At 39.7% G+C, this 19,827-nt stretch overlaps 1 protein-coding gene across 1 annotated transcript in view; it reads right to left on the reverse strand.

Moving 5' to 3' along the window:
* Positions 1-19,827, reverse strand: part of CHD7 (chromodomain helicase DNA binding protein 7) — a 90,117-nt gene that overhangs the window by 52,600 nt on the left and 17,690 nt on the right. The window contains exon 2 of the mRNA XM_010582895.1: positions 6,182-6,603. Coding sequence (XP_010581197.1) covers positions 6,182-6,603 — 422 coding nt within the window. The remainder of the gene's footprint in view (positions 1-6,181; positions 6,604-19,827) is intronic.

Raw genomic sequence — 19,827 nt, forward strand, 5'->3', positions numbered from 1 at the left:
TGCGCAATTAAGTTCAGTAGCCGTTACCGGGCCCCGGGTGCACCGCCGCCTATGAATAACAGGCTTAAAGTCGGGAAGAATACCGTGGCCTAGGTTTGATAAAATACCAACTCGCTGAAAGGCCGGGAAGCGCTAACGAGGGCCCGCCTGCCCCGGGGCGGGCGGCCCGCCCCCCCCCCGCTCCCGGCCCGGCCCAGACAAAGCCCCCGCCAGCGACTCCGGCGCGGGCAGCAGGTCCGCCCCGACCAAGGTGTCCTGCTAGCCACCCTCCTTCCCCCTCTCGTAGCGGCGGGGACTCCCAGCCAAGCGTATTTCATGACCTATATATACCCCCGGGCCGTGCCTTGGCGTACTGAGGCGCGCCCGGTAAGGGAGACGCGGGCGAAGCAAGTCGGAAACAGTTTCGAATCTCCCCCCTCGCCAGGCCAGTTAGAGGCAGGAAAGAGCCACCAACCTGGGGAGAACAAAGCCCGTGTGCGGCTCCACCGGGAATTTTAAGTTCTAAATTCAGCAGAAGAATTGCATTGCTCTTTTCAAACGCACAGCTACGGTTTCTTTCAAGGGAAGAAAGGGAAGGTGAAGCACAAATAAACCACGGAACAGCACCGTCCCCTCGAGCGAGGGGACACGCTGCTTCCCAGCGCCTCGCACGCCCAGGAGCTTCACCTGGCCGGTGGGAGCATCGGCTTCCTCCGATTGTCAGCAACCGTTGTTCCTCTCCATCCTCCCACAGAGCCAGCGTGATTTGTCCCTAACAATTAAACATGCCCACTTTGGACTCAGCCTTTCCACTTTCCAGCAGATTGTACTCAGGCCATTCAGGAATGGTGTTAGCCTGGACCAGAATTACTTTTCCACACATAAGTACATGCAGGGAAAAACCTGTTCCTAGAGACTGTGCCATGACCGTTGGGGTCTGTGTGTCAAAGCTTATTAACTCTCGATGCACATCTGATAGTACTTCCCAAATTCGGCAACAAGGAGGGCGAACTGTAATATAAGCATTTAGACAACTACCTCTCATATTTGGTTTTTACACATGCATGAATGCAAAACTTAGCCAAGTCCCACTAGAGACAAGATAGTGTCCAAAACAAGAGCTAGAAATCTGGGAGAAACGGAAGTAGTATTTGCCATGCACAAAACACTACAATTATTTTGAAACTTGTCAGTTAAAACTAGTCCTTCTATTCAAGTGATACAAACACAGACATTTCAGATTAGATGTCTTACAATCTAGCTGTCGAATACCACTTTCTGGTTTCATCCTCTTATCCCCCAGGACTGCACAGCATACTGACCAAAGGGGATCAGTAAGAAGACAACCTGCAGAAGGTCAGACGAGTGAACAATGTGAAGGAAAACAGGCTGAAGAGGAAAACAGTAAGTAGGACAGCTGAAAAGAAAGCTTGAATTACAATTTGAGAACAAGTACCCAAACTCTGACAAAGTGTTTTGTGTCAGTTAGTCAAGCAGCCACCTACAGAGCTAGGTCAAACTCCCGGAACTTACAGGGCCAAACCATCTGACTCAGAAATACCCCCAAAAGCATGGCATGCTTTGCAGGATTAAGAGGCAAAATAATTAGCCTGTATGTTTACACTGCGCAACTACTTCACCTGATCTGGGTAACTGACAGATCTGTTTATTAGTGTAATTTATGATGGCTATCAGGATTTGGATGATGCTTTTTTCTGCAATTTAAACATCTAAAGTAAGTCAGACGGACTATTGATCCCTGTTTTACCGTACGGGAACACTGACCTGTGACAAACTCATGACTGGAACCTGGCCTAGAAAAACGTTACACATCTGCTTTGAGGCATTAAAACCATTAAAAAATAAAAATCCCACCCTTTCAAAATGTTAGAGCTGTGAGACTTTCTGTACTGCTTTACCTAAAGCTCCTAGTGTAATCAAAACCCTTTTTTTTTTTTTTTTTTTTTTTCAAAATTGTTTTTTACCTGTAACAAAAGTAGGAAAGACAATAGGACAACAAGGTTTTATCCAGCCTGAAAACCCAGCCAAATTACTAAAAAGTATGCTTTGGTAATAGTGAAGCCCACAAGGCCTGCCTGCAGCGAAGGCAAAGGTAACTATCTGGCAGCTGGTCTGGTTGGGAAGGGAGACGAGGACAGGTGTGAACAGGAACAGCCCCCGTGGACGCGCACATGGAAACCTCGCACGGTTTCCTGTTCTCTCCCACAGGCAGCTCCGTCCTGCCTCGCTCAGGACGATGCGAGCTTGGGAGTGGAAAGTACCACCACCGCCGCGGGACCTCTCTTCCTGCCCTCCAGCTCCCCAGGGTGCTGCCCGCGCAGCAGCCTCTTCCCGCTTCCGCGGCCAGAAGCCATCCCCTTTCCGATACAGCAAACAGCGAATCTGTGCGCCAAAAAAGTCTGCCTCCACCTCCCTCCAGAAGAGGTAATTATGCTCGTGCTCAGCTCTCCCCTTGCGAGCAGCAAGCCACTCGCCCGACCCTGCATCCCAGGCTGCTGCTGTACGCGTGGGAAGGACGAAAAGTTTTCCCCTGCTGCAGGGAGGGGAGGAAGCAGATAAGAGCAGCCCTGCAAAGCACAGCACACTGCTTTGAGGAGACGGGAGAAGGGACGAGCTCCTGCAAAGAGCTGCCATTTGGCCCTTGCAAATAGTTACTACTTCTCCCCACCGTAATCGGTGGCCACTCTCTAGGGTTTCATAGGAAGCAGCGGGAGAGATATCAGCTGTGCTGCAGTGTGATCTTCTCAAACAGGTGGTCCTCATCTCCTCCAGGGACAGGCACAGGAGGAACAGACATCTGAGCCATGACTTTGCAATTCAGTAGGACTACTTGCCCTTCCCTGTCCATCTACTTTTGGAAAAATCTGCCTGCTTTGCACGTGCCTGAAGCTGGCTCTGTAACATTAAGAGCCCGCATAATACTCAGCACCCACACAATACTCAGCAGCTGCACAATTTAATGAAAACCCTTGATTTGTGTTCCTAGGTATACCTACATTTTGCTTTCAAACCTGACTAGTTTGGTCCACAATAGATTTGTTTTGCAAATGTGTTTTTTTTCCCAGACACCACTGTATTCGTCTTTCTGTATTGGCAGGATTGGGCTAATATCCATTACAACTGTAACAGTACAATATTAATGTGTGATCTTTCTTTCAAAATCACCAGGTACACAGTATAACATATGAGCAGCCCATTTGGGTGTTTTCTTTCTTTTTAAGATGCCATGGGACATGCAATTCAAACAAGCATGAAATTAATCAGCTTCTCCGATCTGTTGTCCCTCATATGAAGGTGCATTTCAGTGAGGCAGGCCACTCATTTTGTCACACTTACACCAAAGACAGAAGGAGATGTGAAGGGTAAAGTTTTTGGGGTTTTTGTTGTTGTTTGTTTAATAAAAGGATTACACTGTTAGTCAAAATTGGAACTGAATAACAGGGTTAAATTATGAGCTATATTAAATTACAAAATGGTTATGATACTTAAAATACCAGATTTTTTTATCTATGTGTATACTCTAAGACACTAATACAGCCTGTGTCAAAATTAACTATCATGGACTTGTTATGCTCTATCGAAAAAACTGTTGCTCTTCAATAAATACATTTTCTATGTCTGACTTAATTTACCTGAATTCTACGTAAGTGCAAAACTTTCCCATTAAAACTGATCAGCTGATTCAGGAATGAAAACCATTAGTTTTGCACAGCATTTAGAAATCTAAAACCTACACTACTCCCCTTCAATGCTTAGAAGCAAAATACTGAACAATATAAGCAGTAGTAGTAAACACATGCCAGATACTAACTTTATCAAAATATTTTACTTCTACATAATCATCCATAATCTATGTTAACTTGCACTAATCTCACTCATCTCAGCTGCTGTAATACTTTCTTTCTGGAGTTAGTGCTGCTGAAATACTGTGGCTTGGATGATAAAACGTTTGGACTGTTGATTTCTTTAAAAACTTGATTCAATGATTTGTCACTGGACAGGTCCCCCAGTCTGTGGATATTGCCAAAGTACGCAAATTTCTTTCACCAATTTAAGAATGTTTGGCAGCACAGCACCCCAACACAGTCTCAGAGTTCAAAGAAGTTTGATACTGAAGCTGACAAGAACACAAAATGAGAACAACCTTCTTTTCAAGAGAGCATTTTGTAACAGAGACACAAGCTCATTATGGGAAAAGTAGGACTTTCTCCACACCCCTGAGTAAGCATAAGGAACAGCAAATGCCCTTAATGCTGCTCCAAAGACATTTCTCTCACATGTAAAACAACAGGGCTTAGTACTTACTAGAATAATGTAAGTCATCTAGCCACCTAGGGACAAGAGTCATTGCATGGGAAAGAAGATAAAGACTCTCCTACAAATACAACTAAGAAAGCAGTGATTTGTTCCTTCAAAGAAACACTGCCCCTTTAATCTGCATGGCATGTCTGAAGATTTAGAGAAGACACCGAAGAGATATTAGGATTGAGTGGATGGGACAGGCCAGCTCTGAGGTCTGACGTCCAGCACAGCCACAGGAACCCATGCATGTTTTTGAGGCAGACTCCTAACTATTGCTTGTTAAACAAAGCTTCATTGCAGTCAAGACCTTGCAAAACTGCACTAATTGAGAAGCCCTGCAGTAAAAGCCTTTTTACTTTGTGGTGGCAAAAATTATGGGGAGATGCTCAATACTGTGCAATATGGCTTGGTCAGCCTCTAAACCTGTGAGTATAGGTAAATGGAACAGAAAGGTTATCTTAGCTGATACAGTTTTTTGGTTTCAAAAACACATACTGGGAGATGTATAACTCAGAGTTTTTCTAAGCTGTGAATTGCTATGTATGTGAACCCCATCCTTGGGACAGTCTGGAACACAGCTGAAGTAACTTCTGCAATAGGGATAGGCTAATCAACTGTAATTTACTGAACAGTTAATACAACCTGTTCACGACAACATTTGATTTTACAAGCCAGTGTTTATAAATTCTTCAGGAAACATCATCTCTGCTAATACAGAAACTTCTCTTTCTTGTTAAAGGAACAAATAACATCTTACTGTCCATGCCTCATTTAGCCATATAACTGTATCAAACCTAACCAATAGTCAGTCTTGGGAAATATGTGGAAAGCTGATTCATTAACTGCAATTTTTAAATCCTAATACAAATGGATTTTGCAAACTGATTTGGATTAACCAAGTCTGGCTGTGCTTCCATCTGGAAGTTATATTTTATAACGCTAGCCACATCTCAAAAAAGAGATTCAGATGTTTGGAACAAATTCAGAACAGTTGTAAGAAATCCTAGGTACAAATAAAAAAAAAAAATTGAGCTTTAACGTCTTTTTCCTCTCAGTTGTCTTTCAAGTAGGCATTTATAATCATGGTGTTTAGGGAGTTGAGGGGTAAGGAAAGAGTCTGTGTTATTATCTATGACGTATTTACTCATGTGTAATGGCGGTTTGTTCTTATACTACTCTGTAGCATTTTAAGCCTATCCTGATAAAGGGACACAATGCTGAGTGAAAACAGTTAAGAAACAGGGTTGAAGCATCAGATCTATCCACAAAGATTTTCTGCTAGGAAAATTGTCTTTACATGAAACAGCAAAATGAATATAATCCCTACAGTGAGGATACATCAATATCCATATAAAAATGCCTTTTTAAAAGTAGAGCTTATAGCCCATGGGTTGTGTCAGTATAAAATAGTGTCTGTAAGGGTTGTACAACTTGCAACAACTCTAAGTACCTAACTTCTTCATTTAGAGAAAAACATCATCAAACCTTCTTTCTCTAAGCCTTCATCTCTGGATTTGGTCAAAGCTACATTAATGTTGAAGCAATGTAATTTCTTAATACATAAACCACACACGAGGACAGATGACCATTAGAAGAGAGTTAGTTTTGAAATCTCACACATCCAGATTTTTTTATGCCTTGAAAAGAAAAATTAACTTTCTGCCTTTCCAGCTTGTTTAAAATAACTGTGAAGCCATAAACAGGAAAGCCAAACAAAAGAAGTGTGCCCAAGTCCCTCAAAAACATGATGTCGTAGATGGTAGAAGGCAAACGACAAAACAAGATTTCCTCTCCACCCACGCCATTTAGCACAGATGCTCTAGAAATCCCGCAAACACGCTGTTTTTCTTTGATTGCATATAGAAGTTTCCTGACTTACCTAGTCTTTTTGCTGGTCTTGGGTTTTGGTGTGGTATTTTTTGCTTTCTTTTCCTTTGGCTCTTTAGGGGTCTTAGGGACTTTGGGGGTCTTGGGTTCCTTCTTTTCCTTGGGTTCTTTAGGATCCTTCGGTTCTTTCTTTGCCTTGGGCTTTTTCTTTTTCTTCTTCTCTTCTTGAGAGCAATCCACTGAATTTCTGCTTAGATTCTGGCTGTCAAGTCCCCCAGGAAAGTCTTCCTTACCAAAACCTTTACTGGGACCCTCTGCAGCAATGTGATTGTTTTTCTTCTTCTTTTTCTTTTGCTGTGGCTGCGGCTCAATTGATGGCAGATAATCATCGCTCTTCACTAGCTGGGTATTCGGTCCACTAACCTGAGTCATATCCGGCACTGGTTTCTCTAAAAAGGGTTCCGACGGAGAATGCTGAGAGAGACAAACAGAAACAAAATTGTAGATTTGCAACTTTGATTTCTAAAACTTTGCTCTTTTGGAGCAAGAGGTTACAGAGGAAGAAAATACTAAGCAGAAGATTAACCTAGTAGCGTATCTGAAACATTATACTGTAAAACAGTAAAACCCAAAGCTTTCTGCCGTTAAGACAGTAGCAACATGACCAGAAATTTTTGATACAGCAAGGGTAAAATTATTCTAAAGCTTGTATATAAAGTGGAAGTACAGCAAATATTTAGTCTTCAACATATATATGCAAAAGGAAAACAATTGTTATTTGAGGTATTTCAAAACAGTTGTTAGTAGAATTAATAACTTGTTACAAATCATTCAGTTGCACTAGAATTTTGTCCTCTTGGAAAAAAATTGTTAAAGTATGTTTCTAGACATGCAAAGGAAAATAAAGTATATTCACAGGCTGTATTTATAAAAAATGAATCAAGGCAATTTACATTGGTTCAGTTGTGACAGGAGGTATTTTGATCAGCATGTGAAGGATTAAGCCACTTTAAAATGTAATATAATGTTACACTTTATGTCAAAGATCCACAGCTCCCTATTTGTAATTGAAACAGATTTGTTCCTGCTACAGATTGGACAGAGAACTACCGTAAGTGTTTGTGAACCTGCAAAAACATCCTATTTCAAAGTCTGTATAGTGTATCAGGTTTACACCAAAGTACATGTAAACCTACGTATAATTGCACAAATGTCAAGTGCCTGGACCAAACATATTTGATATATTTGAAACTCTTTTCCTCTTAATGGTTCTGTTCTACACAAAGAACTATGAGTCTGCAATGAAAAAATGCCTAAGGTCTACCATGACTTTGCAGCATATCAAAGCTCTAACCTGCTTCTCCTCACTGCCTGCTTGTGGTTATAAATGTAGGATAACAGTGCTTTTCAAGAAGAAAAGTAATAGCATGACACCATACTGATGCCTTTCTTGCAACTGCATATATGGCCAGACCATTTTCCCACCTTCCTCTGTTTCTCCTCCTTTTCTCTCCCCTAAAAATTAAGTTGGCATGATTCTAGGTGGAAGAGTTCCCCATTAGCTGTGGTCATGAAGTCTAGCAATTTCATGTTTGATCCATTGAACTGGGGAGAAGAAAGGTTTATAGCAAATCAGAATTTTACTTCTAGGAATAGCAGTGCCTGTGTAACTTTGTAGTGTTATTCGCATTTCCTTTTCTCTGCTTTTTATTCAAACTGCATGCACTTAGGAGTGGCAAGCGTGCAAACGAATGACTACAAACCCAACCCCTGAGCATAAGCAGAACTGATGGGCATACACAGACATATAGTTTAGCCACCTGGACCTAAAAAAACCAATGCACTTAAGACTTAGGAAATAAAATTTTGAATATCATGAGAAAGTGAGTGCATGTGTATTTTTCCAAATACTTTAATACAGTTTTCCAAATGTAAACAAACTGAACCAGTGCAGTCCTAACTATTTTCAGCATTTCTTCACAGTAGCAAAAAAATGCTGTGCCCTGAATACACTCACATACTCAGAAGATACCCAAGCACCAGAAGGAGCAAGGCTGTCAAGAAGTGGAGACAACTCTTCATTGCTTTTTGGGAAAGGTTTGAATGGTACAAGCTAGACACTGCAGTTCTTCATGGAAGGGACTCCAGGACAAGAGGGATGGACTGAAGATCTGGGTCTACTTGGCTTAACCAAGAACTTCCAGGTTGATTTCTGCATGTTTCCGTCCTCCACCTGTTATTAAGATACCTGATGCACCCACTGCATTAGCACCACATCAATCAGCCCCACCTCAAGGCAATCTCATGTTAGGTATCCTGAAGTATGAACCAACACCTCTTCTAGAAATCTGTAGTCACCATACCACTTGCATACCTTCATGCTGGAAAGTTCACAAAGACAGGATATCTGTATAGAAAATGCTGATCCCAGGAAGTCAGTGGTGCCAGTGAGTTCTGCAGTCCAATTATGCATTACATAAAATAGAGATATTTTAAAATCTTCTGATTGGTTTTGAATTTGGCTGACTGAATTGAATGTCTCCTCAGATTTGTTCTGTGACACAGAACAAAACCGTCTTCTCTGTACGTCAGACCGTTATGTACTTGTACTGTCTAACACTTATTTTTAGGTAGGAAAAGACAGGAATAGGACACAGATCACCTCTAGGTACTTCTTATCCATAGGTTTTCAGAGCAGTACTTTTAACCCACATTTTCCCAAGGTAGTCAATATATTTCTGTATTATCTGCCATTTTGTATCTCATACATCCTGTTTTTCATAGACCTCAAAGTCTTCACCGAGCTGTCCACTGCAATACTCAGTCCTCTTTTTAAATACTGTTCACCTGCTGTGTCTAACATATAAGAAATCTAAGTTTTTCTTTCTATTATTTGTAAAATTGGTATTAAGCAAGTACCTTGTGTTTGGCACTACAGTATTTGTTTACCATATTAACAGAGACTTCTACAACTATCTAAAAGCTTTTGTATAAGGCACAACTTTCTAGAACAAATCAGAATTGGTAGCTTATTTTTCTTCCTCTTAAGCATGTGAGATAGCCAGGCCAACAAATATTAAAAACCACAAGAAATCTAGTAATGCCACGTAAATTTAATTCTATAAAATTTTCAAGGTTGCACCTTCATTAGTGACAATTATGATCGTGTCACTGAAATTAATAAGAAATTTTATACATGCTTGAGTATTCTCATTACCTTTTTAATCTAATGCAAAAAATTAATCCTTGCCTCCTTTCTAAGACTTGTGGGTTGCTTTTTTGGTTTGTTTGCTTGTTTGTTTTAGAAGTCTGAACAACAGCTTTCAGCTCAGTCATAAGCAAATCTGAAGGTAAGGCAGACAGCTTTCCAAGTCTGCACAACAGCAACATCAGCCCTTCATGATTTGACATTTGTAACTTTAATGTAAGGTCTGGCCAGAAGGTACAGCACTGGGAATGGCCGCAATTGTTGCCGCACTGTACTACTCAGTAACTCACTCTGGAAGATGTCATCCTATGAAAATTCAGATTTCTACTACCTCAAAAACCTTATCCACAAGAATCATTCTCAGGCTCTAAACCAACTTAGACTATACATTAAATGTTATGCATGAAACAAATATTAAAAAAAAAAACCAAAACAAACCCCCAAACTTGCTGCCTTTTATTTACAGTACAAAGTTATGTGCATTACCAACCATACAAATTAAAATACCATGGTTTTGTTTTGTATCATTCACAATTCCCAAAACATTAAGCTACAAAAAGCCAAATCTGCCCTAATTAGGCTTTGGTTATGTTTCCTCTTACTTGAATAGACATTACTTTTGCCACACACCACTCCCTTTGCAGTTTGGCACATTTTCTAATTCACTTATACCTGATCTTTTAAATTGTAGCACTCTTTCAATGAAACAGGTGTGATTAACTTTATTTTTCTAGGAAGTCTGTGCCTACACTTTTGCAATATGCTAAAATGGTTTATCCCTAACTGACAACCCCACATTGCTCCCTAGTGTGAAGCTGTGTAGGAGCAGCACAAATCTAGTGAGGAGAACAGAAGCAGCTTGAAAGATGCATTTTCTTACCCCAAACCATTGGTCTGCTCTTTCTGAAGAGGGGAACGGAAGAAGAACAGGCTTTAACTAGTAAATATTAGTTCAAGCCTATCACAGGGAATTATTTCAAATAGTTCTACTTTAAATCTACAAAGGATTAACTCTAGTTACAGCGTCACAATTTCTAATGGAAGAACCCCATTTTCCATTTACAAAATTTAAAAAAGTATGTATATTACAAGTTTTTACCAAAATTGAAAGATTTATCTGCATACTTCACAGAAATTGCTTCTCCTGCTGCTTTTAGTAGTAACAAAGCCATAATTTAGTATGTTAGTACAGAATTTAATCTTCCACAGGAAAGAAACCAGTGAAGATTAAACACAAATCGGTATTCACCCTACTCGATATTGCAGCAGAATTATTTTTGGTATTATTTGAAATAAGGTGAAAAAGGTGCTCAAAAATATTGGTGTGTTTACTAGACCCACATCTCTTTAAATCTTTTAGAGAAAAGCTGTTTTTGTAAACATTTAACAAAGAACAGATGGTCTGTTTTAATCATGCGAAAAAACCTGGAGCTCACATTAATACTCCTACCACCAACTACTGGGGCTAGTCACCTAACTAACCAGCAGCACGGTACAGGCTTCAGCAATACCATTTAATTTTACAATGGACATTTTCTCATCAATTCCCACTGCTTGACAATTAATCGATGCTATTAACATGCAATATCACAATGCAGAACACTCCTACTAAAGATTGCAGCTTATTAAAGCAAAACTGAGATTCTTCAGAAACTCCGAGGAGTTAAAATAATTTGCAGCTCAACAGGTTACCCAGGACGGTAATATGCTTTTGCATTATCAGCAAAAGCCAACAATATCTGAGCAAATAATACATGAAAACACCACTTGTGAAATTGTTTCTGGAGTGCAAAAATCTCACTTTTCTGGAATTCAGACTTATTTTTAAACTTCCAAACATGTCTCACCAAGATTTGAAAAATTAAAAATGAAGCTGCCTGCATTTCACAGCTGCTTACACATTTAGAGCTAAGCTCATTCTCTGCAGCCACAGCAAAGATAGATGTCTCAAACCAGTCCTGTTACATGAAGTAGCAAGACGGACAGGATGTAGGACTAATCCAGTGAGGGTTAGTGGCAGGGAGGGAGGTTAAGGAGGAGAATCTTTCTGTTGCTTGAACAAGGATTGAACTAGAATCAACCGTACTTAAGCACTGAAAGTAGCTTGAGTGTCGCTTCCCTAGCAGAGCAGCAACTTGAGCCAATATTGAGCTTTAAGAAGTATGAAGCAAGAGCAGCAAAGTATGCAACATGACTCAGCTAACTTTGTGAAATTTAAAGATCAGCACCAACCAAAAAAACCCTCCTTTTTACTAGGACTACTTTCATTTCCCCGACGGGTATTTCCACACTCCCTGGTCTTTTCTGTATTTTGAAAAAGACCTATGGTAACCACATTTGTTTAAATTTTCTTGAACTTTGGTTTATTAACTAAGTTGTGTAACAGTAGAGCACGTGCTTAGCCAGTTCCCACTGGCTCCAAAACACAAACCTCTCCAATACAATATCTACACAATGGATAATTTCACATTAGGCAAATCATTACTGAATATTCTCATTTGCAGCAAGTGCAGTCCTGCTAAATTGTCGCCTTCACTTTGGAAAAGTTAAAAGAGCAACCTGCAACCGAAGAGAGTTCTTTTAAAACAGAAAACGGACTACAGCATCACTTCTGGAAGCAGCTCTACCTAGTGCCACAGAGATCACTCGTTTTGAATTTGTATCCTTCCTGATAGCACAGTCCCCAAGGTGTTAAAAGCCACCATATGTAGAAATTGCTACACAATTCTTCCTTTCAAAGGTTAATGAAAGGATTCATCATCCCTCTGGATTATTTAGAACAAACTACTCATCTTGACTATCCTCCAAAACAAATCATTTGGAAAGTTTCCGCGTCATGTCTCTATACATTGCTTTGTCCCTGCAATTCTCAACTTGTCTTATTAACACTTGCAGCATAGGCCTGTCTCAGAGCTCCCTCCATCTGAAGCACGCTTCGTCTTTTCTAGACCAACATAAATACTTTTCAGACATTGTCTGTCTGCAAAGCTCACATATCAGTAAAAACTCCAGAGTAAACAGGAACAAATACCACCTCTGAAATTGCAACCAAATACCAGTACCTACATTCAACAACAGTACAGCTGCACAGGATTTTTTCCTATAGTAGCTAAAGTCCAGAAACATCGTCAAGACTATGGCTCACACCCATAATCCTTTCCAAAACCTGTTTTACCAAACAGTTTCTTCTCCTTTATTGTGAGTGATGATCCCTTCCCTTTTCTGTGAAACTACTGCCTTGAATTGAAGCTGTATATGTCTTTTTTACCTTACCATATGAAAATACTTAGTACTACCTTAAAGTTTTGGGCAATATGATGCTGTTTAGAAACAACTGGTGTCTCAGTACTTTGGAAACTCCTCTAAAATTGTAGTTCCAAAGTGACAACTTGCATTTATAAACCAACAAGTGTTGTCAAGTGATCTATGTAATAAAGGGAAAGGCATCACACACCAGATGAGAACGAAAGAAGACTATTTTGCAAATATACTCGACAGGAATCTTGTAGTTTATTAAATCTCTTACTATACTTCTACAAAACACAGACAAAAATGTATGGAAAACAAAAGTTCTATTAACGCCTTCTTAGCGAGACATAACTTGACAATTAAAAATCACTTAGCATGAAAAACATTCATGTTTTAGTGTAAATGCTGCTGCAATACCATTTGATTTCTTAAGCAAGTCTTAGAGAAGAGAAGATCCTAAGTCTTCCTGCTCTGTAGAAACAGGTGCAACTATTAGAAAGTTAAAACTTGCTGATCCAAAGTGTTCAGAAAAACTCTGAATCATAACAACTAGAATTTTGATGCCAGCAGCATCCTAACAGGGGAGTGGAAGTGATTAAAACCGATCTTAATGCCCTCAGCCGTCACTGCAAAAGTACACTCATTGCTGATTTGGTGGAGCTGAAAATATCACCGAATTACTTTATGTGGAAGAATAAAAACATGCTATACAAAATACAGAGTTCCTTAATTGAGTCTCAGCACAGCTACAGTATTAGAATTATTTATTTTCTGGTCATATACTCTGTGGAGTAACACAGATTACAGAATACCAATGATACTAATGTGGCCATCCTAAAAGCAAACATCCCACTGTATTTTACAGTAATCATATGTAGCAACACTGTTTCATGCTCACATAAAGTGAGAGATATTACTAAGCCTATGGAATATCAGCCAGTACAATGAGCACTGATGGTTTGTTCACAGCTCAAAAACAACTAACTTGTCCCATAAGAGAGCTCTTAGGTTGCTGTCGATTGATCAGAACCGACATCAGTGTCGACCAGATAATCTCAGACAACTGCCACCCCTATGATAATGAAGCATGTATGCTCCAAATTAGCTTTCCACAGAAGAAAGTGCAATAGCTACCACATGGATTGTACATAACTGCTTATGCGATGGTCCACAAGACAAACATTTTATTAATACTTTTTTGCTACAGATTCCTTTGTAATATATACTGGCTTTGACAGAAGTACACGGATTGCTCCTACTGCAAGCAGGGCAGGTCCCAAATATTACACAACAGTAGCCAGACTCTCCACTCTCCATCATCACCATGTAGACTGGTCAAGGACTCACAATTTTGGCAAGTTTTTACTAGCTCTAGCTGCAGAGACACATAGGAAGGGTGGTACAGTTAGGTACCGAATTCTACTGGCAAAAGCCATATTGCTCATGTTGACAGCTCGTCTACCTCAAGCCTGCCCTCCCTGCACAGCCACGGTCAAAGGAAACCTCACTCCTGTGTATGCTCCATTATCGAGTAGTAGACATGCCAGAAACATGCCAACGTGAGTTTTACCACAAAAGTTTTGCACAGTTCATGCTATACAGTCTATACCACAGGTGGGAAAAATGACAGGCAGACCAGCAGGAGTCCTACTGTAAAATGGCCCATAAGCATCGTTTTCTTAATGCCTTACTTCTGCCAAGTAGAACCTGCGTTTAAAAATGCAGATATTTTCTCCATGAAGTTACGTCTATGAAGTTATGCTCAAGCACAGCTATCTAGATACCTAGTGCTTACTAGAGAACTCCTTGGATTAGAGAATAACCAGGAAGTTTACCACTAGTCTTTTCTAACCCCTCTAAAACAAGGTGGTAGCTGCACATCTCCAGGCAAGACAGGGAAGTCACACAGTGAGAACATGTCAGGATGAAATGGTTTCTAGAGGACCTAGTATAATACTTCAACTTCTCCAGAAAAGGAAGAATAGGGGAGGAAACACCTTCACATATTCAACAAAAACAGTAGTATTTAAACTGTTATTATTAAATACATAAGCATTATAAAGACTAACCTAACATTTTAGCATATATACAGGCTGAGTTGTTGCTCTTGGGCTTGCCTCCACGCTCCCCCACAGCCCTTCAGCTCCACTTGGAAAGCAAAGCAGTTCCTCTGAAATAGTAAAATGCAAATACCCTCCCTCTCCTGGGCACGTTTCACAGCCATGCTATGAAATCCAAGGTCCTGAGGGAAGAAGGGAAGTGTACTGCCCTGCACACACAGCCTCCTCCCTCCGCCAGTAGAATTCCCTCCATTCAATTACTAAATGTCAAATACGCAGAGATCCATCCTCTCTGAAGGGTAACCCGTTCCTACATCACGCTGTATTGCCATCACCACAGGTTATGACGCTCTGGTACCAACTATGATTTCCACTTAACACCCTGTCCCCTGCCCAGAAAAAGAAAACCCAACAAAACAGTCCTGATTGACTTGGTGTATTAAGCACTTACAGCCTGCCCATAGTAATTAAAGGGATAAATGTCCCCTAAAATTTTGGTTTTCTACAGAAGACTTAAAGTCACTCAGAGAACCATTTTAAGAGGAACCTTAATTAGCTCACATCTACTTCTACCAATACGTTTCTCTACTGTTACTAAATCTAAATCACAGTGACACAGAGCAAATGGCATCAGGTTTAGGGGAAAAATCAAAGACCAGCATACGTGGTGCAAACATTGCTGCTTCTGGCCGCAGAGAACCAAAAAAGTTCCATCTGTGCTTTCATTGCTGCTTGCAGCAGTAACAGCAAAAGCATTACACGATACAACAGCAAAAGCATTTCCTATTCTGGTACTTTTTCACCCCACCTCTTCTAACCCTGAAAAGAGTTAACAGGAAAACTTATTAACAGGCTATATATGTAAAAAAAACTATAAGGTGAAAGGTAATAAGACACGTCTTATACGTTTACATAAGAGATACATACTATTAAAAACCATAAAAATATAAGGTGTAGATGTAAATTCAGAAGTGATACCTCTTTTCCAATTTGCAAAACCTCTAATAAAGTATGCCTTATCTGAATTCAGATAAAGTACCCTTTATCTTCTCATACTTTACATCAAATAAATTGCACTTTAATCTAAGGAAGGGAGAACAACAACAGAGAGAAAGGCAGCATGTTTGAGGTTTTGGTTTTTTCCTAGATGAAGCCAAAGACTAGCAGGCGAGGAAATTTCTATTTTTTCTGCCTGCTCTGCAGCGCCTAAGGATCAAGTAAATACAAGCTTCAGAAATACCACCTTTTTGACAGACATCCTGTGAGCCCTAGTCTGTTGCTTGTAAGGACAATACAAAATACTTTTCAACAATGAATCAGAAGGACCAAACTGCAATAAAGACTGTAAGGAGGTACACTAGGAGCAGAGATGAGCAGATGGGAGCAGCATGGATATATGTGTGTATTGCCCCAATCTATTTACTTGGCACCACTGCATGCCTACGTATTTTTTTACATCATGCCTGTGCCAGAAAGTCTTCAAACTCAGCTTTATACACTTCATCTCCATGACTACATGCCACACTTGTGTACGTGCACCATCATGTCCTTTCTCCTGGGCTTGGTTATCTTCCAGTCTCTCCCTACCAGCCTCAGGAAGCCTTAGAGACACTAGTCACAGCCAGTTCTTTTCGGCCTTCTCATGGTAAGCCACGCTCTGTTTTGCCATGCACACCTGCCCCAAGACAGCCTCTCACCACTTTTCTGACAGCACTCTAATACCAGGGTCTTCAATGGTTCTAGCCCACCTCTCAGGACAGCCGGCGCTCAGGAGACAGGCTGGGGATCTCAGCTGCTTACCAAGCCCTGTCTTGTAGAAATGAATAAGGGCAGCAACCAAAGGGCTTTACTTCATACATTCATAAAACAGTAAGATAGAGCAACAACTAGCAAAATGCTTTCAAATGTATTTTAGGCAATTACATTTATTAGCATATGGTGTTTGTTCCGATACATTAGGAAGACTTTAGGGAAGTCTCTATCAACTTACCTAACCCCTTCATATATATACCTAGAAAAACAAAAGCCCAACTTTTTGTTTTAAAAGTTCCCCCCATCTGATTCTAGACTTGCTAAACATGCATGTTTAAGAAGCCTGCACATATCAAAAATGTATCCATCGACAGTTTAATGACAAACATGCATCAGATTAGGAGGCTGGTGAAAAGAAGATGCAATTCATAGAGAGCCTTTACTGAGAACTCTATCACTTTTCCTATCTGCAAGCCCTCATGAAAAAAGCAAGTTTTCCCAAAGGTATGAATATATATCATGTTCTAATAGCTCAAGAAAAGGGCAATGGCCTTAGATGTTTAAGATTTCAACAGATGCAACAAAGGACTTGAACGCCTGAGTTTTTACTCCTGTCCCTAGAAAGCAGCATAACATCATATGGTCTGGAATACCCCTGTGGTCGGTTGGGGTCAGCTGTCCCAGCTGTGTCCCCTCCCAACTCCTTGTGCCCCCCCAGCCTCCTCACTGGTGGGGTGGGCTGAGAAGCAGAAAAGGCCTTGACGCTGTGTAAGCACTGCTCAGCAGCAACAAAAACATCCCTGTGTTATCAACACTGTATTCAGCACAAATCCAAACCAGAACCCCATACTAGCTACTATGAAGAAAATTAACTCTACCCCAGCCAAAACCAGCATACAATCTCACAGTCCAGGTAAGCACAGTTAGTACTAGGAGACTGACAATTTAAAATAATTTAAAAGTTAACATTTTGTTTTGACATTCTAAATGCCATTTCCTTAGTCACAAGGAAGTTCCATATAACAAGAGAAAAAGAAACTCCAAAATCCCACTACCACTTTTACTTCTATTAGTTGTCCCTAATAAGTTGGGGTGACTTTTCTAAACCATTTTTATCCAACATTAAACTGTTCTTGTCCAGCAGAAATTCAAAAGCTTTCTTCAGACATTGACCAAATGAGTCACCCTGCAAGTGAAATAGAAAACACGCAATGTTGTCCTGGGAAAAGACTACTTAAAGTTCACTGTAACTATAAGAAAAGCTATTATAAATTATAAACATATTTTTCTTTTTTTAAATGGCAGTCTACATTATTAAGTATTTCAAATACTTGAAAACAAAGAATAAATGTCATTAGCACCACTTATGAAACAAATTCTACTTCCTGGTACTTTACTTTTTACAATAATATCTCTAATATACAGGGTGACTCCTCCCTAGTTACTTTCAGAATTGCTGCCTCATTCAGCTTACAGGATGGATGAGACTCCTAGAGTAAATCAGATCTGAATGACTAAGATGTTATCCTGAAGAGAAGACTCATGTTACCTTGAAAACTTAAGTACAGAAAAGGGAAAGACTGTAAGGAGATGGTCTGTAATGAAAGCAGTGAACGTCAGGCAAAGTTATTTACTGTCCTTTTTCCACCAGCCTCACCTCACTGTGATAGTTTTCTATTTTTTTTCCAGAAGGATGGTTTGTTTTGTTTTGTTTTTCTTTTAAATTACATTTTTCCTTTTAAATTATTCTTTTCTTTATAACATGGATCTCCAGCAAAGGACTTGCCATGGATCCTCTTCTTTGAGAAGTGCCCAACCATGACTGCAAGAGAGTACCTAGTTGGATAACTACTGGCTTCAGTATTAGCGCAATACAGCCCAGGATAATGCACACTAAAAAGCCCCAAACCCCATGTCTATCACTCTAGCCTCAGGCAACTCCCTGTCCCTCTGTCCCGGTTTCCTCATATGTAAAATTGACAACAGACATTGTAGGAGAGTTTAGAAGATTAATAAATTGGTTGTTATTGAGGTTCTTCCGTGTTATGATTAAAATTACCATTAAAAAAAAGCTTATTTAGCTATTAATTCTTTACCATAATATAAAGAGAGACAGCGTTTGTAGGAAAAGTCAGTCTGTTTCATGAGATTCAATGACATTCAAGATTGGGTTTACTGGATAATATACAGTAAATAAATTATCAGGCCATACCTCAGATAATAAAACCAAACAGATTAAACAGCTACTTATATCACAGCTGATCTTCTGCAGGTAGAAAAAGGGAATAGCAAAAACAGTTTCATATACAGATTACATACTACTTCATAGGCACAAGAACCGTGCAGCGACAGTCCTACTTTCTTACCTTTCTTATCTCTCTTAACCTCCAACTTTGCAGCTTGCTGTAACTCTGTAAGCACAATCACTTAAAATATGTGTATTAAATTACACAGTTTAACATTTTCTACAACTAACTTTGTTGTTTCTTGATACTTACTTTCAACAAAGTATATACAAACATAAGAACCAAAGACTTCTTGACAACTGTAGATACAAACAAAGCAGACTCTGCAGATGGTAATGAACAATTACAGTTTTCTGGATGTCCTCATCACACCTCTCTTTCAGAGGCATTGATGCTTACAGCAATATAAATACTTAAAATCCCTAAGGTGTCACATATTAAGTATGTGGGGAGATAACGAAAGAAGAGTTAAAACCTACTTATTTTTCTTACATGCATATATTTACAAATATGTACCTATGTATTCAAACATGTAACTTCCAGTGTTCTTTGAATTTCCTCTACTAATGTCTGACCCCCTTCCTAAACTACAGCTGTTGCCATGTTTGCTTTCCAGTATATAAAAAAAACAAAACAAAACAAAGCCCCAAACCAACCTGCAACGAAAAAAAAAATCATCAGCTAAATAATGCAGCTTCTACCCCAGTTACATACTCAAGAATTAACATTTTCCATCCTGTCACGTAGAAGATACCCAGTCCTCAGGTTAAATAAGTTCTATGAAGATAAACCAAAACATGATGCAAGGGCAGGTTTTTCTTTTCCCTCTTCTGTCTCTAAATAGAAAAGGATAACAACCTGAAAACATAATGACCTGTGCGATGGCTTTCTTACATTTTGTTTTAGATACACTCCTAAATAGTTATGGAAAAGCAGTAATTCTAGAAAACTCTCTGATTAACCAGCCTTTAAACACCTATAGTTCATCAACTCATGGAAATCAGAGGGCAAAAGATACAATATATCTTCAGCAGTGATGCATTTTACACCAATGATACCTATTTTATGAGAGGAAAACTACTAAAGATTTAATGGTGCCAATTAAAGAAGCCAAGAGTTTGCATGGCTCAATGTCTGAGTCATAGACCTTTTGCCTATAATAGGTTCCATTATAGCCCTGAGC

This window comes from Haliaeetus leucocephalus, unplaced genomic scaffold, assembly GCF_000737465.1.
Source record: "Haliaeetus leucocephalus isolate CR32 unplaced genomic scaffold, Haliaeetus_leucocephalus-4.0 Scaffold858, whole genome shotgun sequence".
Taxonomy (NCBI): domain Eukaryota; kingdom Metazoa; phylum Chordata; class Aves; order Accipitriformes; family Accipitridae; genus Haliaeetus; species Haliaeetus leucocephalus.